This window comes from Ruditapes philippinarum, unplaced genomic scaffold, assembly GCF_026571515.1.
Source record: "Ruditapes philippinarum isolate M1 unplaced genomic scaffold, ASM2657151v2 ctg987_1_1_1_1, whole genome shotgun sequence".
Lineage (NCBI taxonomy): Eukaryota > Metazoa > Mollusca > Bivalvia > Venerida > Veneridae > Ruditapes > Ruditapes philippinarum.
The window spans coordinates 84,506-107,336 of NW_026866507.1; the positions used below are offsets into that span (position 1 = coordinate 84,506).

General features: G+C 34.6%; 2 protein-coding genes across 2 annotated transcripts in view; one reads left to right on the forward strand and one right to left on the reverse strand.

Moving 5' to 3' along the window:
* Positions 1 to 802: 802 nt before the first annotated feature.
* Positions 803 to 22,831, reverse strand: part of LOC132732698 (deleted in malignant brain tumors 1 protein-like) — a 28,886-nt gene continuing 6,857 nt past the window's right edge. The window contains 10 exon segments of the mRNA XM_060719170.1: positions 803 to 4,337; positions 6,376 to 6,498; positions 7,352 to 7,529; positions 9,272 to 9,470; positions 12,347 to 12,555; positions 16,698 to 16,891; positions 17,477 to 17,676; positions 19,870 to 20,026; positions 20,396 to 20,646; positions 20,928 to 21,078. Of these exon segments, the coding sequence (XP_060575153.1) occupies positions 4,003 to 4,337; positions 6,376 to 6,498; positions 7,352 to 7,529; positions 9,272 to 9,470; positions 12,347 to 12,555; positions 16,698 to 16,891; positions 17,477 to 17,676; positions 19,870 to 20,026; positions 20,396 to 20,646; positions 20,928 to 21,078 (1,997 nt within the window). The 3' untranslated portion in view covers positions 803 to 4,002.
* Positions 12,369 to 22,831, forward strand: part of LOC132732694 (receptor-type tyrosine-protein phosphatase kappa-like) — a 35,749-nt gene continuing 25,286 nt past the window's right edge. The window contains exon 1 of the mRNA XM_060719166.1: positions 12,369 to 12,509. The gene's annotated coding sequence lies outside the window, so the exon portion shown is untranslated. The remainder of the gene's footprint in view (positions 12,510 to 22,831) is intronic.

Consider the following 22,831-nt stretch of genomic DNA (forward strand, 5'->3'; position numbering starts at 1 on the left):
ATAATTGATTTTCAAAGATTGAACTTTTTAAAAATCAATTTAAGCGTTTGTGACTAGGATTTCCCTTCAACGACCACATAGCGCAAACGAAAACACCTCTTGATTGCCGAAGTTCCATTTGTTTCCCTCAATTCTGCCTTATCTTTGAAGCATAAAACAGAATGATACGTCATCGAAGTCAATTACAAGTTTTGGACATCACTTTATCCAGTTTAAAACGACTCGTCTTGAACATTCGCGGAACTAAATGTAAAGGTTCAATTTGAAACACGTGTTCCTGACCAGATGCGTGAATCGTGACTGTTCTCGCAAAATAATATGTTAGGAATAGGTAGGAAAGTTAAAGTGTATGCAAGTGACACCTTTATTTGCTAATAAGTTCCGTTTTATATTCTTTTAAATGGCGTAGCATACATTTCCATGGTACCCTACATATGACTTAAGTGTTGTAATCACGTGCTCTATAGCGCGCGTTTATGTCACACACTTCTTAAACCAACTTCTTATAATTGAAAGACCTTGTTACTACCCATTCAGACTGAGATACTTTTCTTGGAGGTTGGCGTCTCAATGTAAAAGCTTGCAAAATTGCGGTCAAATCTAAGGTTATGCTACGGACCATGGCTGTTACCTCTTGGACATTTTTGGTACAGCTTCATGCAAGGAAAAAACTTGGCAAAGTTGACCAGGAGTATAAAGAGGAGACGTTATCCGAATCAATTGTTTACGAACAACCAACTGTCATAAAAGCTCACCATAAGCATCATGTGCGCAGGCGGGCCCAACACAAGTAACACATCAGTCAATTATTATCTTTATTAGTAACTGAGCATCGCTTCGAATCGAGGCAATAAGTACAAAAGTTCATAATCAAACTTGAATCAACAAACTACGAATATATATTTATGCTTAACTGTAAAAAACAACAACAAAAACGTAATACAATAAAATGGACATTTCTGAACTTTTGGACGGTTAAATGATAATAAAGTAATTATAAAGTAATGGATATAGCTTAATTGACTTTTAATAAGTAAGTATATTGAATGAATGGACGGATAAGGGGACGAGAATAGTACACTAGAGTGCATTGTACATAAAAAACAACTTGTGTATTAAGTTTTCTTAATTGTTGTTTCAGTTTTGAAATCAGAAACCCATGCTCCCTGTTTTTATAGTATGTCATTGAATATAATGAAATGTAATGTAATATTATATAATATAATTATTCCAAAAATTTGTAATTGTCTGATTCAGATCGATGAAATTAAGTTTCAAACCCAGTATTCTAAAGTGTTGTTTATATACATGGAAACTTAAAAAAATATTGTAATTCTAATGAATAAAAAATGTTGCCAACTGTACAAATTAGGTGATTTAACGTGAGTTAAGGCACTTACTATCCAGAAAATTTCCATACTCTGCTAAATACAGGGCAGGATAAAGTAACTTCGGTCAAATGTTGCATGTTAACAAATAAATAATTGTTATACATAAATTCCTCATACCCCGTTAGTTAAGGGGGAAAGATTTTGGTAAAGATAGTAGAAAATTCTATCATAAAGTAAACAAAAACAGTGGTGAATACAAATTTATAAAGCACCATTCATATAAAAAAGATTATCAATCCAAAATAGACAAAGAACAATAACAGTTATCTTTCAACTATAAAACTAAAGACAATATTTACATTTACATTTTTTTCATACATTAACTTATTTTACCATAAACCTTTTGGAAGCCAAAAGTGATTAGCCTTTGCCACCAGTATAGAGCCAGGCTGGTCTGGATCCATGCTGGTCGCAAACACACTATGTTGGTTTTGTCGTGACACGGCTTAAATATTGTCTAAGTAAAAACAATAGTAAAATGATGATTATGACTTTTTTCTAGGCAACACAATTCTGTATGGACGTGTATGGCGGAAGGATGCGAGTTGAATAAACGTCAATATATACAATATGGTGGAAAACACAATTATGATTTTATATGATATATTATTACATATCACAATCTTCAATGAAATCAGAAAAAAAAAATGTAATAAAGCGAATTTGGCAAGTTTAAATTTAAGCATTTATTTTTGAAGCAATTTAATAAATGAGCTGCGTCACGACAAAACTAACATAATGCGTTTGCGACCAGCATGGATCCAGACCAGCCTGCGCATCCGCGCAGTCTGATCAGGATCGATGCTGTTCGCTTACAAATGTATTACAAGTAGAGAAATGATATCGAACAGCATGGATCCTGATCAGACTGCGCGGATGCGAAATCTGGTCTGGATCCATGCTGGTCGCAAACGCATTATGTTGGTTTTGACGTGACGCGGCTCAAATGGTGTTTTCAATGCCAGTGAGCGTCAGCGTTATACAGCTTAGTTTCATTTCAGGATCTAATTAAAAACTTAAGAATTGTAAGGAAAGAAAGAAAGTCGTAGCGGCCCGACCCTAAAATAAAATCGCATCCTCTCCCAACCACCTATAAGACACTATTTTGTCTAACCTTATACGTCGGTTTAATATCATTGTATAATTTAATTGTTGAATGTGAATTTGTAAATATAATAGTTGCATTGTTTACTCATGCACTTGTAAAATTAAGTTTAAAATGCATAACAATATCATTATTCTGTAACATTACGATAGTATTTGTAAGTGGCAAAGTAAACAGTTTCTAAAGTGGTTTTTAGACTGAAATTTACAGTACCTTTATAGCACCACATACAGGAAAATCACACTCTTCTCATTCAAACTACTTGTTTTTCGTAAAATTATGTAAAATGACATTTAATAAAATGAGGGCGGTAGTACAAAATACAAGAAGAAGTTAATAACATATAACTTTATTATCCCTCACTTTTTAGTAATGTTAATTTCTCATAGGCCACTGGGGGTTATTTATACTGTTAATGAAAGTGTACAACGTGACTAAGAAATTTGTTATGTTAATACAATCGCAAATAAAATCGTTAAATATGATAATTAACATATTGGTCTTAATGGCCTTTTATCCGCGTACATTAGCGTTAAAAGAGACGTCAACCAAATGACGTCATAATTTGAAATATCACAACGGATATTGGTGTCAGATTTGTACCGACATAATGAAACAAACGTAATTTTGGCCGACATGAATCAAAATCCCTTTAAAATGCAGTTCAATTATGTTTCTAGTACATGAATCTTTAAAAAAATAATTAAAGTATGGCACCAACTGGAAAATATTTTATATATATTATATAGCCTTACATAGTTATGTTTTAATGCACCTGGAGGTCCTGTCTTCTTGTCGCCAATTACTCATCCTTTCGGTTCTTTTCGTCTATTTTCTGAGAATTTTTAATGCAAACTTGTTGCCTTACTTTTTCATTTTACATCCTGTTTAATCTTCGTTTTTGCACGGATTTAATTAAAGCTGCGGTTATTTAGCATAATAAATAATGTTTGTTCTTTGATAAAAGTTTACACTGCACCAATGAATCGGGGGTTAAAAATTTATGATAAAAAGCAAACTTAATCTTGATGCTCAATATAAATATTTAAACTAAATATGTCAATCTCTGATAACCTCAAGCCCAAATAAACACGTTTAATGTGAAAAAGCGGATCAAGTGAGAACTAGCTTTTATTGCTATGTATCAAATTTATAAGGATATTATATTGAAAGTTTAAGGATCTGTAAAACATAAAAGAAAAACAATTCCCTAGCGTTTAAACTTAATTTTTTTAAATGAATTTTTTGCGACCGATAAATAAAATGTTATTTCAATTTTGTTATAAAATTTCATAACGTCATTGCAAGTATGAGTTGATTTTAAAGGCAACTTTGCAAAAGAAAATATATTAATGAAAGGTTGTAAAAGAAAATTACTTAGCTTGCTTTTTTATAACATCGAAGGAAATTGAAATAATATTACAATCACTATTGTTCAAGGAAATTACGTGTTACATTGAAGTATCCCTGAATTGTTTCTAAAACACTCATGACAACTGTTAACTATCAAAGTCGAATAAAATGTAAACAAAAAGAGACCAAAACTACAACAAAACAAGGCTTGAACATTGATCTTGACCCGCTACCAACTATAAATTTTTCTTCAATCCAATTTTTTGAGTAGCCGTTTTCAGGATGATTAGTTGCATGACTAGTTTTCTGTGTCACATGATCCGAAACAGTCTGTGATTGGCTACTCATTTTTGATGGCACTGAAGTCACGTGATTTGAAACAGTCTGCGATTGGCTTGTTGTTTTAGACGACGTTGACGGTGCCTTAGTAATAACGGCTGGTGACTGGGTTGAATGGTTTGAAGAACTTTCAGTGGAAGGTCTTGCAGCTACAAAAAAAAATTAATGCATGTACCTGTTACTTTGTGAATTTTGAAGTGGATTAAAAGTAATTATTACGCACTTTGTCAGGAAATTGCCAATATCATTTGTTCTAACTTGACATATCAAGAAAATTAGAAAAGTGCCGAAGATGAGCGGATGATTTATTGCAATGTATACCCTTGAACATTATTTTCTGGGGCCTGCATGGCCAACTGGTTAAGATCTTTGACTAATGGGGACCTGCGTGGTCAAGTGGTTAAAATCTCTGATTAGCGGGGACCTGCATGGCCAACTGGTTAAGTTTTTTGACTAGTGGGGACCTGCGTGGTCAAGTGGTTAAAATCTCTGATTAGCGGGGACCTGCATGGCCAACTGGTTATGATCTTTGACTAGTGGGGCCTGCGAGGTCAAGTGGTTAAAATCTCTGACTAGTGGGGACCTGCGTAGTCAAGTGGTTAAGATCTTTGACTAGTGGGGTCCTGCGAAGTCAAGTGGTTAAGATCTTTGACTAGTGGGGACCTGCAAGGCCAAGTCGTTAAAATATCTGACTAGTGGGGACCTGCGTAGTCAAGTGGTTAAGATCTTTGACTAGTGGGGTCCTGCGAAGTCAAGTGGTTAAGATATTTGACTAGTGGGGACCTGCAAGGCCAAGTTGTTTAGATATCTGACAAGAGGGGACCTGCGTGGCCAAGTGGTTAAGATCTCTTAATAGTGGGGACCGGCAAGTGGTTAATCACTTGCCTCTCGCCTCGATCGATTCAAATTATCTCTAGCACTTTAACGGCTTTGGATTATTCAATGCGAAAAAGCAATTCAGAAATGTTACGAATTGTTGATTATCTTATTCAAGTGCCCACATGTGTTTGCAATTATGCACGTAGCAGCACTTGCAGGTGAACAAGAAAATCGTCATTAAATCAAATGTTATTGCCCAATCCGTATCTAAAACTATCATATTTTGTTATCATTCTAGTGTCACTAAGCAAATATTTTTTTAAAAACAACTGCAATGTTAATTTTAACAAGTAATATTTGTGTAAGGTTTAAGTACAAAACATTTTTATAGATTGTAAAGCAATATCGAGTGCAAACATGAATGTGCAATATCATCTAGTGTATAAAGGCAATCGGTGATTTTGATTCAAGGCCGAAATATTTCTATGTGAAATTGTCGATACATCGAGCCCACAGTGCAACATTCAAAAACTAATAGTTTAGATAAAGTTCCAAATAATAATTACAATAAGGCTAGATAGTAGTGTATTTAACAGAAGCCCTGTAACAAGTACAAAGCATCACATAATGTGTTATTTGTGTTTATAACATGGTATCTTAAGTGACAGTAAAATTTATCTCAAAATAGAGTTCCCTAATTCAATGTCGTTAAAGCGGTGTGTAGATCTGTCATTGCAATTTAATCTGTTTAAACGAGAGGTTACTCCACTTTTATTTACATTTTATAACTATACACTCTAACGCTTTTCAAGTTCAAACGTAAGAATCTCTATTGTCAAATGTCGATTTACAAGGTAAAAGGGTCCTTAATCTCTAAAAGCCTGCTTTACATAGTGATCAAGACTAGCTCGGGGGATCGAACTTCTGTGATATGTTAAAGCAGCCACGCAAGCCTACAAAAGGCTGGTGGTTTAACTCATGTTTTTATTCTAAAATAAATCAGAGTAAACTATTTAGGGGATGCATTACGTTAAACACTGGGGTTTATTTTAACTTTTATCATACAAATATTTTCTCCATAGCTGGGCTTGTACCAACAGTTCTGAAATGCAAGGGAAGCGGTGGGCGTTTTCCCCTCAAACCAGGAAAGGTAGACTCGAGCCCTACTCGGGCCTCAACCATGCAAAGTGTTTTTTTCATTTGACACTATAACAGGATAATTTCTGAAGCAGACTTATAAAGAAGTTATAATGTAAGTTGCGAGTGAACTGAAACAAATATGGTTTAAGACTGGGACTCGAAGGCATTATCTTTCACCACTTAAGTCAAGCGGGTTACACAATATGTACATGTATATAAATGACTCACTCGATGTTTTCTGGTCTGGTCGAATGATCTCGTTTGATGGGAGGGGATCATAGACAATCATCATACCACTACTAACATACACGTGCTGGGGAGCCCTAAAACTACTTCTTTTTCTCCTTGACTCTGTAAGAAATCAAACAATCATTTTTTCCCGTCATTAGTTCACATAAATTCGGCATACTTCGACATTTTTTCCCTAGCTAATATTCACTACGGAAGTGCAAAGTTTGATGAATTGATATGCCACCAGTTAAGAGCCTTGTAAGGAAAATATATGTTGGCTGATATACTCGAAAATAAATTTTGTAGCGTTTTCGCCACAAAAAATGCGACACTTTTGACACTGCGGCATCTTTATGCCGGATTTTTTTCACAATTTTAATAACACAAATTTAAAGGGGAACAACCCAGTCTTTATCGCGATTGTTTCCCTTTCAAAGCTTTTCTGTTTTAGTCAAGAATATGAGAACGGTTCATGAAAATAAAAGTTGCTTTTAAGAGATATTATGCTGATATATATAAAAATAGTCAAATCAACTTTTAGCTCGGCGTACTGTTTTCTAAATGTTCCGTTAAAATCTTTTTGAAACACGTGTATAATTATTTGATTTTAAGGTTCGTGTAGCATGAGGAAAAAAAACTGTAAAGCCTGACAGTAGTATTTTCGTTCGAAAAAAATTCTTTTTTCTACAACTTAATGTTGAATGTCGAATCACCTCCATATGTGCTGAAATAGCCATTCTAGTAAAGATATATTCCGGTCTATGTTTTGAAATTTGATTAAATTTACTACAGTGTTGGAGCAGTACCTCTAGACGCTTGCAAAAATCATGATGACAAAGCAGAAAAATTTCGGCGGGTGAAAAGGCGAGATTTTATAATTTAATCAATCAAGCGCTTTGTCCGGTATATACCGGAATGCGGTAATTAGTGTGGTGCTCCAACTCTTTTTTTTAATCACAATCTTTGAACGTACCTGGAGCAGCTGCAGATGTTGAAGTTTCGAAACAGCTCCGGTCACATTGTGGATTTGGGTCGTCATGTTCACAAACATAGGCGTCACAATGTATATACACCTCACTGTACTGTACAAATTTAAACGTCTGGTAACGGTAGCCAAACCACGTGTTATTCAACGGGAAGAAGCCAACCGTCTTGTCAATCAGTACACCTTAAATATATGACAGTAAAATTACAATAACTAAATATAACAAGAATGTGACGAGTACATGTAGTAAAACAGTTTACTGCTACTGAACAGGTATTAATCGGTGTCATATCTGATATATGTCTGATACTACGGTGTCCTGATTGTGCCAGTTGGAACATCGCTAGTTTACGACCTCCTCGAGTTGTTAATTTATCTTAGTTAATGCTCGATTGTCTGTTTGGAGAACGTCTAAAACAGACTGACGAGAGTATATTTTGATTCTCGCAATGATAAAAGTAAAACATGCGACAAATTAAATGTTCAATGTCGCCATATTTTCTTCGAGATAGTGTTAATTGTCTCTGTATTATCAATGCAAAAGATTAAATAGTCCAAATCTCGCCTGTCAAAAAGTGATATTCAAAACAGCCATAATAGGACACCGCACCGACTCAGTCGCCGAAACGACGATTTCCCGTGTTCCACATTATTTGGCAAATAAACAAATAGTAGGCTTTTCACCTTTCTATTACTATAATTTTGATAGTGGATTTTTTTTTATGATTTTATCGGTGGTTTTGTATTTAGTATCTTAGAGTAAGCCTTAGAAGTGACTTTTTTCTGGGTGGTAGCAGGGGTCCTGGCGCTGATAGGGTTGGGTGCCCAAACACTGATACTGCCACCTTTGCTTTGAATGGCCAATTCTTAATTTAAAGAAGCAGAACTATTGGGTCAATTATTTTAACGAGTTATATTTGTATATAGAGTTTAATCATTTTTACTGTTTTGAAACTTGTACATATTAGGCAAAGGGTACACTAAATACAAAACAGATTATAAATACTACAGAAAGGGAAGCATGTTTAACTTAAAGTGTTACGCTAGTGAGTGATTCTCACATGTTGTTCACATAAATGAAAATGTATATAGGTCCCAGAAAAGTGCCCTATGACACGCCGACATTACTGTTTCTTTCTTTTGAAAAGCTAGATAAAACAAAATGTTGTTTTTTTCCGCTTGATAGATATCTAGGCATCCAATTAAGAATATTACATGTAATTGTTTGATTTAAAACGCCGCTCTAATCCAGGGAGGAGATACCGTTTCAACCCTTCCCTTTTCCGATTAAAGAACCAGAGGATATTTGTTTAGTTCAGTGTATTTCATCGAGTGAGCACTAAAAGGTATATTTCACGAGTGACGCAGCAACGAATGAAATGTGAACTTTTGGTGTTCACGAGGTGAAATATATTTCGATCTAACACCAACTAAACAAATTTTCTTTTCATTATATGCAAAGAAACTTTTAAAAATAGTAATAATAAATGAAAAACGTGACAAATACTAATACGACATGACGTCATTTACGACGCCACGTAAATTAAGTTGATTTCCGGTACTTTGCACGCTGGTATTTCACTGAAATAACGTAACGGACTTAAATTTAAAACAGTGAAAAATATCAAATTGATAATTTCACTGTTTGAAACAGTAAAATATCAGTTTTATGCTTCACTGATATATTTCTATAAACCACTTATAAGCATGTAATGAAAAATTATACAGTATCGACACGTGTTTGTTTAAAGATGGCGTTCGTGTTTGTGTGTATGTTTGGGTATCTTTAACAGTTTAATTTGAATGTAGTGAATGCCTTTTGTACCTATGTTTTAGTACGTTATAAGAAAGAGTGATAAACAATGCAAGTTAGACATGTAACAATGATTTACAACATTTAAAAATAACGTTGTTTTTTACTTACTTATCTGTAAATAATGGATATCTGATGGGATCATTCTTATCAGCTGTCGGAGTAGCGTAACAGTTTGGCACGACTAGTTTAAGGTTTTTGTCGACATCTGTCAGCTCCAGGGCCGCGTTTAACCATTCTCCCAGTGGTAACTGCAAAGGAAAGTCGCTAACTGGGACCTTAAAGCTATTATTCCTGAAATCAAATGTAAAGTTTACATGAATACTGTGCATTTATGATATAATGTGACCTAATTACGTAGCATACATTCTGACCTAATCTTGACGGAGGTAAAAGCTAAAAAATATAATTTAATTAAAATAGAATAAAAAAAATAACAAAAATAAATAAATAAGCAAAAAAATAACTAGATATAAGAAAATATCTTTATGATTTGGATAAATAGACAAAAACGTTAACAGCATGCATAATCATATACTCAACGACATTCATCTTAATTATCATATTATATTGTATTGTACTGTATTGCATTACATAACGCTATATTATATAGCCTTTCTATCTTATTCCAATAGAAGAAAACGTAAATGTGAGTGCAGAAAAACTTATATCATGGTACTAGATCCTTTTTCATTTGAGGTTTGACAAATGTAAAAAGATGTTAGAGAGTATCAATTGTATAAGATGGACCCTACAACGACTCAAACCTTTCACATTACTTATAGTGACCGATCCGGGGCAAAACTAAAAGACAGTCGGGCATAAAGTAACACACATTCATGACAAAATCTCATTCTAAACACACTACTATATATATCTCATTTATACCGCCACAATATGAGAAAAATATTATTTTGTGTTTAAAAGCTAAATAGATCATTAAAAAGTAAACGTTTAACGCCAGCAACAATTTAATATCACAAATACAAAGGTTCAATGTAAGAAAGATTTTTTTCTGCGCTCAAACTCAAATCTCCAGCATTTGATTGGTCCGAAACCAGCTTTGACTGAACACTGACCAATGAAAATGCTGATATTTGAGACTGACCTCAGAAAAAAAGATTTATAATCTTGAGGCCAGGGCTAAATGTCAGGGCATCTACAAAGAAGTTCACCAACGTGTTATTTATTACAAACACACTACAACGAGCTACATCCGTTAGAGTTTGCTAAATTAGCCACACATGTACGAAAAATGCTACTTAAAACCATCAAACACTTTGTTGGGCTGTATATGTCACAGATTCTCACACTAGTGTCAATCGACCAAATAATGGAAAAAACAACAACAAAAAAAAAACAAAAAAACATGGATATCAGTGGTGCTTAAAGGTCACTGATGTTTCAAGGATACTAATGAAAGTTGGCCACTGATATTAAAAGGTCACTAATATCCTAAGGTCACTGGTGTTCGCATTTCACAAGGTCTCTTATATTTTAGTTCACTGGTTCTGATGTCGTTGATGTTATAAGGTCACTAACGTTATGAGGTCACTAGTGCTTTGTGGTCATGTGTGACGAGGACACTGGTGTCATGATAACTTACGTGGATGTACCGAAAATACAATGTAGAATGCTACAGAGTACGTTGTTGGACTTAAGTTTTCACGCACACACTTTCTTGCTGATACACATTCAACGATCACATTTTTAACTTATTTGGAAACAAATAGATTCTGCATGTAATCAAAGAATTTGAAAGTACTGATAGAATGTGATTTTTCGATTTATGAAAAAATACACATGTACATATGCATACATATTTTAAGTTCGCACTTGTGTGGGAAATAGTTCTAGATGGCCTTATTCAAGTAAGCTTCTTGATTCTAAAATCTGGACTACTATCTACAGTACTGGACTACTTTCTGAGTTATGTAGCCCTTTCAAAATCAGGGGAGTTAACTGCTGCAGACTTTTATATTCTTGATAGACAGATTTATGTGCCCTTGAAACAATCATTGTATAACGAATGTTGAAACTCTTAAATTTACTGAAGTATTTAGTATGTTCAACGAGTCGTAAGAGTATTCGTTTGTTTGTTCGTCCGTTCGTTTGTGCATGTCTGTCTTTCTGTCTGTCTGTCTTTCTTTCTGTCTGTCTGGGATACAAGAACGTCACCTTTAACCGAAAGGTTTAGGAATATTATGTACTGCGATATGTGGTTGTCAGGTATTGATCGAGTTAACAATGACAAGAACTTCTAAATAATTGGTCACTTATCGAGCCCGGTCGGTCAATATGATAGATACATACCTATTTTGATTCACAATGCCCCATGCACATTCTTGGAATGTCAATAGATTCAAATTCGATAACTTAACGGCCAAACTCAATCGAAAATTACCATTCATAAAAAGGTAATTGAATAGGAATCGTAAATAGATCTATATTTCTATCTGTGACAGATACTAGTATGACCAAAACCGTTAAAAACATGTTAAGATCAAGGAAAGGGAGGTAACTACATGAAATATAATTTGTTTTAGGATTACCTCCCTAGTACCAAACCATTCCTGAAATTAAAGGGCAGAGTAATTTCTCGTATGTTTCGTGAACGTGTTACTTACTATTCAGTGGTGTTTTAGTTATATATACAAAAGTAACACATTATTCTATTTCATAAAATTTCAACTAATAGGTGTATAGTTTGATTAAGGGATATCTATTTCAGGTTTCAAACTTTAATATTTCTAATTGTTCAAATCACCACTTAATAGCGCTTCAAGCCCATCAATACCCGGGGAAAAGTGGGGATTTTGACTTCAGGGGTGCAAATGCCGCTATTTCTTTCATATATATTCAGTCTTGGGCGGGAATGGTCTTATAAAACAATAAATGTGTTTGCCATAAGATATTTGTAATAAGAAAATTAATGGTGACTGAGGTAAAAGCTATAAATAGCTCGCCGCTATGGTAATAAAAGTGATGACGTCAAAATAAGGTAAAAATAACTTTGATATATAAGGCCAATTAGCACGAAGAAAAAACAACGGCCGCGGCTGCGGCGTGCCGATGTATATATATATAAGACATTTATTTATGAATATAACATAATGGTGTTCAGATAACTTTTTTTATTTAGACTCCATTTTCGAAGAATTTCGGCTTACCTGTAGAAATGCATATTGACTAAAAACTCTCCCGGAGCCACTTGTGTTACGGTTTCTGTAAGAGGTTGAATTGGCTTGTCAGCAACGACGTCACGTGGTAACTCACACTGCACGTGCACCATGTATGTGTTAGCATTGCTCACGTCACCAGTCGATGAAGTAGGTAAATATCTTATGATACTTTTGTATATGATATGTGTGGAATTTGACTGAAATTTATATATATATATATATAAATATACAAATACTTAAAAAATAAGAAATGTGTAGCCCTATTAAGCTGGAAATGAAATTGAATTTTTAAATCTTAAAATGAATAAAAAATATGTGCACTTAGTTTAGCTTTTAAATTAATTTCAGTTTTAAAAGTTAAAGAGTGTCTTCAATAAATGCTTATCAACCATACATGAACATGCATATCACCTGCCGAAACCTTAACCATCACTTATAAATCTAAACATGCATTGTGAACCTAAATATATACGCTATGAATAAACAAAAATCCCATATAAACTATTTCTATCTTTTAAATCTAAACCTGCCTGATTTGCCTAGATATAAGACTGCCGTATAAACCGAATATCTACCTAATAAATTTAAACATGTCTCATGAATCTACACATGCCTAATGATATAAACATGCATCATGAATCTACACATGGCTCATAAATGTAAACATGCCCCATGAATCTAAACATACCTTGTGTATCTTAACATGCCTCATGAATCTATACATGCCTCATGAATTTACACATGCCTAATGATTTAAACATGCCTCAGGAATCTACATATGCCTAATGATCTAAACATGCCTCATGAATCTAAACATTCCTCATGATCTAAACATGCCTCATGAATCTAAACATGCCTTATGAATCTACACATGCTTCATGAAAATAAACATGCCTCATGAATCTGGACATGCCTCATGAATCTAAACATACCTTGTGTATCTTAACATACATCATGAATCTAAACATACCTCATGAATCTAAACATACCTCATGAATCTAAACATGCCTCATAAATCTAAACATACATCATGAATCTAAACATTCCTCATGATCTAAATATGCCTCATGAATCTAAACATGCCTCATAAATCTAAACATACATCATGAATCTAAACATTCCTCATGATCTAAACATGCCTCATGAATCTAAACATACCTCATGAATCTAAACATGCCTCATAAATCTAAACATACATCATGAATCTAAACATTCCTCATGATCTAAATATGCCTCATGAATCTGAACATGCCCCATAAATCTAAAACTGTATCTAAACATGCCTCATGAATCTATACATGCCTCATGAATCTTAACATGCCCCATAAATCTAATCATGCCTTATGAATCTAAACATACCTTGTGTATCAAACATGCCTCATGAATCTAAACATGCCTCATGTATCTAAACATGCCTCATAAATCTATACATCTAAACATGCCTCATGAATCCAAAAATGCCTCATGAATCTAAACATGCCTCATGAATCTAAACATGCCCCATAAATCTAAACATGCCTCATGTATCTATACATGCCTCATAAATCTAAACATGCCCCATGAATCTAAACATGCCTCACGAATTTAAACATGCCTCATGAATCTGAACATGCGTCATAAATCTTAACATACCTTGTGTATCTAAACATGCCTCATAAATCTAAACATGCCCCATGAATCTAAACATGCCTCATGAATCTGAACATGCCTCATAAATCTTAACATACCTTGTGTATCTAAACATGCCTCATAAATCTAAACATGCCCCATGAATCTAAACATGCATCATGAATATAAACATGCCTCATGAATCTTAACATGCCTCATGAATCTAAACATGCCTCATGAATCTAAACATGCCTCATGAATCTAAACATGCCCCATAAATCTAAACATGCCTCATGTATCTAAACATGCCTTATGAATCTAAACATGCCTCATAAATCTAAACATGCCCCATGAATCTAAACATTCCTTATGAATGTATACATGCCTCAAGAATCTAAACATACCTCATGAATCTAAACATGCCTCATGAATCTAAACATGCCTCATGAATCCAAACATGCCTCATGAATCTAAACATGCCTTATGAGTATAAACATCACTCATGTACCTGAATCTTAACATGCCTCGTGGTTCTTAATATTCCTCATTATCTAAACATTCCTTATGAATGTATACATGCCTTAAGAATCTAAACATACCTCATGAATCTAAACATGCCTCAAGAATCTAAACATGCCCCATGAAACTAAACATGCCTCATGAATCTATACATGCCTCATGAATCCAAACTTGCCTCATGAATCTAAACATGCCTTATGAGTATAAACATCACACATGTACCTTAACATGCTTCATGAATCTTAACATGCCTCGTGGTTCTAAATATTCCTCATTATCTAAACATTCCTTATGAATGTATACATGCCTTAAGAATCTAAACATACCTCATGAATATAAACATACCTCATGAATATAAACATGCCTCATGAATCTAAACATACTTTCTTTATCTAAACAACCTCATGAATCTAAACATGCCTCATAAATCTAAACATGCCTCATGAATCTATACATGCCTCATGAATCTAAACATGCCTCATGATTCTAAACATGCCTCATGAATCTAAACATGCCTTGTGAGTATAAACATAACTCATGTATCTGAACATGCTTCATGAATCTACACATGCCTCGTGTTTCTAAATATTCCTCATTATCTTAACATTCCTTATGAATGTATAAATACCATGTGTATCTAAACATGCCTCATGAATCTAAACATGCCTCATAAATCTAAACATGCATTATTAATCTAAACATGCCTCATGAATCTAAACATACCTTGTGTATCTAAACATGCCTCATGAATCTAAACATGCCTCATAAATCTAAACATGCATCATGAATATAAACATGCCTCATGAATCTAAACATGCCTCATGAATCTAAACATGCCTCATGAATCTAAACATGCATCATTAATCTAAACATGCATCATTAATCTAAACATGCCTCATAAATCTAAACATGCCTCATAAATCTAAACATGCCTCATGAATCTATACATGCATCATGAATCTAAACATGCCTTATGAGTATAAACATAACTCATGTATCTTTACATGTTTCATGAATCTAAACATGCCTCGTGGTTCTAAATATTCCTCATTATCTAAATATTTCTTATGAATGTATTAATGCCTCAAGAATCTAAACATGCCTCATGAATCTAAACATACCTTCTTTATCTAAACAACCTCATGAATCTAAACATGCCTCATAAATCTAAACATGCATCATGAATCTAAACATGCCTCATGATCTAAATATGCCTCATGAATCTAAACATGCCTCATGAATCTAAACATGCCTCATGAATCTAAACATGCCTCATGAATCTAAACATGCCTCATGAATCTAAACATGCCTCATGAATCTAAACAAACCTTGTGTATCTAAACATGCCTCATAAATATAAACATGCCCCATGAATCTAAACATGCCTCATGAATCTATACATGCCTTATGAATCTAAACATGCCTCATGAATCTAAACATGCCATATGAGTATAAACATGCCTCATGTATCTTAACATGCTTCATGAATCTAAACATGCCTCATGAATCTAAACATACCCTGTGTACCTAAACATGCCTTATGAATCTATAACATGCCTCATGAATCTAAACATGCCTCATGAATCTAAACATGCCATATGAGTATAAACATGCCTCATGAATCTTAACATGCTTCATGAATCTAAACATGCCTCATGGTTCTAAATATTCCTCATTATCTAAACATTCCTTATGAATGTATACATGCCTCAAGAATCTAAACATACTTCATGAATCTAAACATGCCTCATGAATCTAAACATACCTTGTGTATCTATACATGCCTCATGAATCTAAACATGCCTCATAAATCTAAACATGCCTCATGAATCTAAACATGCCTCATAAATCTAAACATGCATCATGAATCTAAACATGCCTCATGAATCTAAACATGCATCATGAATATAAACATGCCTCATGAATCTAAACATACCTCATGAATCTAAACATGCCTCATAAATCTAAACATGCATCATGAATATAAACATGCCTCATGAATGTAAACATGCCTCATGAATCTAAACATGCATCATGAATCTCAGCATGCTTTTAAGGCTAAACGTGCATTGCTCTGTTAATCTTGCGATGTAAAATACCTTACCTTGATTTTTTTTTAATCTGAGAAAACTATTTTTAAGAAATTTTGTGAGCAATTATCATAAAAAGTTCTTATTTACACAAATATAATATACATGTAAAAGGAAATTACACTTCTCTGGGTACCGCATTCATCGAAAGGAATTTGAATTGTGACGTAGTCATCGTCTTTTGTTTTAACCACGTTACACGGTCCGGTATAGGTCAAGGCTACAGACAAATGTTTTTCGTCTAAGAACTCATCCCTTGATCTGGCAAAGCTACTCGACAGAAGTCCGTTCGTACAGTCCAATAACGGTTCTGGTCCTATTGTAAAACAATAAGGGTTCAATTTTTTAACTTTTTTGTAACTTTAATTTAAAAATAAATTTGTCTGTTCATTTTACAGTGTTTTTTAAATAAAATACCAATAAATTAAGATGCTCAGCGGTTTATTATTATGCCTGAGCATAGACCTAATTTGCAGAAAGTTAATAGAAACAAAGTGACCTTTTACACACATAAAAAATGGTTCTAATGTATATAATGAATTACCGAATTTAGCGGCGTATAGCCACAAGGGATAATTTACAAAACGCTCAATACCAAAAGTTTTCAGTCCATTTTACTAGAAATTTAGATGATATGTCCTTCCATATACCATTTTATGCTAGAAAAGTGCGGTATAATATAAGAAATAGCACACAGTACTTCGGCCCTCATACATTATAGTGACCTCCCAGTCAGCCTGAAAGATTGAACGCCCTAGCCTTCGGCTTCCGTCGGTTATATGCTCCTTTAACTTGGCTGACTGATCGGTCACTATCATTATTCTATGAGGCCCTCGGTGCTGTGTATTATTTCTTAAAATTTAGTTCATTGACAAGATATGGTAATTAAATTGGAACTTGCTCCCGGGTGGCGCATTGTTCAGATCAACACATGTCACTTTAGCCATTTCACTACGCTGGCAAATGCCCTCTGTCCACGCTGATTGTCCGCATTCGGTTATTGATCTCTCGTTTCCAGTGCAGGCAACGTTATCAACTGTCATTGGTTCCGTCACAACTGATGTATCGAACGCCGGGCCTCCTGGGAGAGCTTTATCTACACTGTAAATAAGTAAAATAAAATAATACAGTGTACTGTGTACAGAGACACATCAACTCTCTGTGATTGCCAAAATAAAAGATACAATTTGCATTATATAAGATTGCAATATATGACACTGTAACCCATACACATGACATTAGCACAATAACCCATACACATGACATAAGCACAATAACCCATACACATAACATTAGCACAATAATCCATGCACATTACATAAGCACAATAACCCATACACATAACATAAGCACAATACCCCATACATATAACATAAGCACAATAATACATGCACACAACATTAGCACAATAACCCATACACATAACATTAGCACAATAACCCATACACATAACATAAGCACAATAACCCATACACATAACATAAGCACAATAACCCATACACATGACATTAGCACAATAACCCATACACATAACATTAGCACAATAATCCATGCACATAACATAAGCACAATAACCCATACACATAACATAAGCACCATAACCCGTACACATAACATTAGCACACAAACCCATACACATAACATAAGCACAATAATCCATACTATTAACATTAGCACAATAACTCATGCACATAACATTAGGACAATAACCCGTACACAGAACATAAGCACAATAACCCGTACACATAACATTAGCACAATAACTCATGCACATAACATTAGCACAATGACACATGCACATAACATTAGGACAATAACCCGTACACATAACATAAGCACCATAACCCGTACACATAACATTAGCGCAATAACCCATACACATAACATTAGCACCATAACCCGTACACATAACATTAGCACACTAACCCATACACATAACATAAGCACAATAATCCATACACATAACATTAGCGCAATAACCTGTACACATAACATTAGCACAATAACCCATACACATAACATAAGCACAATAACCCGTACACATAACATTAGCACAATAACTCATGCACATAACATTAGCACAATGACACATGCACATAACATTAGGACAATAACCCGTACACATAACATAAGCACCATAACCCGTACACATAACATTAGCGCAATAACCCATACACATAACATTAGCACCATAACCCGTACACATAACATTAGCACACTAACCCATACACATAACATAAGCACAATAATCCATACAAATAACATTAGCACAATAACTCATGCACATAACATAAGCACAATAATCCATACAAATAACATTAGCACAATAATCCATACACATAACATGCACATAACATAAGCCTAATAACTCAAACACAACGTAAGACTCGCAATAAATGATACAGTGCTTCTAATACGGATAAACGGTCTTCAACAGGGAAGTTATATCTTTCTGTTTAGAATACCCTTCATTTTCTTAATGTCCTAGAATAAAAATATTCGATATTATAATAATAATTCATATCCAATAATTTGACAGGAAGGGGAGAAAATATTACTTCTTTGCAGAAACTTTATTTTATCTTCGTTTAAAAATCTCGGTTTCTTATGGTGGCTGATTTCTGCCATTCGCGTTTTCGCCCCGCGACCCCGCCAAGCGAAAAGTCGAAAATTACAAGTTAAAAATGGCGGGGCGCGCAGCAAAAACACGCTAATAAGCGAGGGCGCACGGCGAAGTTTCATTTATTTAACTTCACCCCGCGCCCCCGCTAATAAGCGTGTTTTCGTCCAGCGACCCCGCCGTTTTATTTCTTAAATCTCGCTCCGCGCTCCCGCGGGCCGAAGTTTATTGATTAAACTTCGCCCCGCGCCCTCGCCAATAAGCGTGTTTTCGCTGCGCGCCCCCACCAGTTAACATGTTTATTATCGTGTTAATTATCGACTTTTCGCTTGGCGGGGTCGCGGGACGAAAACACGTTAATTAGCGGGGAGTTTCATTTATTAAACTTCGCCCTGCGATCCCGCTAATTAGCGTGTTTTCGTCCCGCGACCCTGCCGTTTTATTTTTTAAATCTCGCTCCGCGGCCCCGCGGGGCGAAGTTTTATTTATTAAACTTCGCCCCGCGCCCTCGCTAATTAGCGTGTTTTCGCTGCGCGCCCCCGCCAGTTTTAACTTGTAAATTTTCGATTTTTCGCTTGGCGGCGTCGCGGGGCGAAAACACGAGTGGCACAAATCAGCCACCATAGTTTCTTATGTTACTGCATGTAATTTATTTAACATAATAAAAAACTTACTCAAAACAAAGCATACGGCATACAACTTTAGCATCTGATAGATCCCACCCATTATCGCATACCCCGCCCCAAACGCCATTCCTTCTAATCTGGACAACGCCTACTCCATCTAAATTGGAAGGTCCAATTACTCTTATATTTTCATCAGGTTGTGTGCCTGCAAAACAAGTGTGAAACTATCAATCTCTTTGCGGTCTACTACATTGTAAAACAGCTACGGGTCATAACATGTATCTAGGTAAAATGATCCAAATCCCGAATTTATGAATAATTATTTCTATTAAACGGTTGTATAGAAATTTACATATTTGCAATACCTTACCGATTACAAATGAGTGTCCTTTTCCGGAATTTTACGGACAGCGGCGAAAGGTTGCGGCATCAATGCCAGCAATTCAAATGTTAAAGCAGAGCGACGTTATAGTAAAATGAATGAATACTTAACAGACAATCATATTTTGAAAGTTTTTTTTCTCGCATAATTACAGTTTAACGAACATAGAAAAATAGATTTAGAACTACTTACAGTTGCCAGTGCCCGGAATCACCGGGGCTTCTGTGGGAGCTGGGGTTATGGTTGGTCGGGGCGTGACGGATGATGGCGGACAGATGACGCCAACGTCTTCAGCATGTGTACAATCAGATACATTCCAACCACCAAATGGACAGTCTGTTAGCCGTTGTTCCGTTGCTTGGCAATTAATTGAGTCTATTAAAATATCACCAGTTCCTGGTCCAAACCTTCCATCAAGAACTTCTATACCGTTTGACGGATCACTAAAAAAGAAGTTTTTGTTTTGAAATGGAACAGATTTACCTCAGTTATTCAAATGTTGTGCTTTTCAAAAGATATAATAATAATTATGCTGGTAGTTTGGCAATAGATATCTATTTTTAATATACAATTACATATACCCGTGCTTTACTGTTTTACGTAAAACAAAACTTCCTTGAAATTACATAATCAACATTCTTAGAAAATAATTGGGAGACCTTAAGTACTATTGGGAATTTCTTTGAAGCATCGATAGCCCAAAATACTTATTTCAAATACTTACGAAGCCCCTAATTGTCGGCAAACAACAACAGCTTCTGACTTATCGAACCCGTCGTCACATACTGTACCCCATCGTCCTCTATAATACACCTCAACTCTGCCTTGTGTCGAAGTACTGTTGATACCTCTCAATCGAATATCTCCATCATTATCTAGAATGATAACCAAGTCATATATGAGCCGCAACATGACAAAACCAACAAAATGGGCGCAGTCTGATCAGGATCCATGCTGTTCACATATAAGTTTCTCTACTTGTTATAGAGAATATAAGCCAACAGCATGGATCATGATCAGACTGCATGCTGGATTGGATCCATGCTGGTCGCAAACAAATTATGTTGGTTTTGTAATAGCGCGGCTCATATACAAGCCGTCTCTAGAAGCCCACATGGGTGATGTTTCACTTCAGAAGCTATATTTATACAGATCTAATAGAGAGTGCATAAGTTTAGTACATGAAAAGCCAGGGAGGAAACTCGCGACGAGGGTGGATTATCACCCGGGAGCAACTAAGAATGAACTAATGAATAAATGGATTTCAAATTATATTTTGTCATTCATATTTGTGCAATGTTACCACATATGAGAGATAGAATAAATTTAAGGTATAATAGTGGAAAAGTTTTAACAATTTTTTTTGTAAATGTATTATGTAAAGAAATAAAAATTAAGTGCATGTATGTATGGTATTGCATATAACTGTAAATGTGTTTTGCACAGAACAGAACATACTCTTTATTCGGAAAACACATTTTATTCGGAAAACACATATTTCAAAAATATTGAATTTTGCAATAACATGTGTGCAAATTTTTTAGATTATAAGCAGTTAGAATGATTAATATGTAACTGAGAAAAGAATTTACATACAGAGTACAAACAAAGTAACTATACAGTAAATATGACTAAATCTCAGCTCATCTGACATTCAAAAATAGTGTTTCAATCTCTTTTCTTTGTATGAATTGTGTGTGTGTTTTTTTTTAATATTTTCTTTTACCAATGTGATCCGATTGAAATGAAAGACGTGAAAATATAATTGAAACTGGTAGGTCTAGTATTAAAGAAAAACGGAAACTAAAATAGAAGGAAAAAGAAAAAATAATAAGAGTATATGCGTAGTATTACATGTAATACAATGTCATGGTGCATTAAAAGTATTGAACTGATTTAAGTTAACAAAGTACAAAGTATAAAGTGACAACAATAAAAAGGTTAAGGAATGAGACGAATGCTTGAATACCCTCAATATATAAGAAAGTGCACAGATGAGGGGAGATAATAAAATGGCTTTACTTGAAATATATAGTTGCATTTACTTCCCTTCAATTAAGAAAGCTTTCAATATACATGTATATGGCAAGTTGCGACACAGCACTGATATTCGTGAAGTAAATAAAAAGACCCAGGTTATACTCAAGTGAAGGCGTTCCGAATGTTGTAATAAATGATCTTTTTTATCTATAACTGAATTAAACTTGAACGGTGAAGAGGTATATTAACGAACGCCGTTCCTTGGCAGATTTATAATGGGTAACCATTTTAGCTGACCTTAAGATAGGAGCACATGAAAAGAATAGATATAAATTACACAAAAAATTAGATAAATAAAATAAAGTCATAAATCAAAAAATATACATTTCATAAAATTTGGCAAGAGCTGAACCACCCATTTTAAACAAACAAAACAAACAAATAATAAATTTTATTACTCAACAGTATTATAAAATGAACTTTGAATGCCGGCTCAATACGCAGGTATAAACATAATACTTTTTCGATAAAAAAAACAACAACAGCATATACCCTCAATTTATATGCACGCTCAAACAGTATCAGGCTGATTTTTTGGCAACTTTGCATTGGGCGTTAAACAGGGCAGTAATTTGTGAGGTCACATTA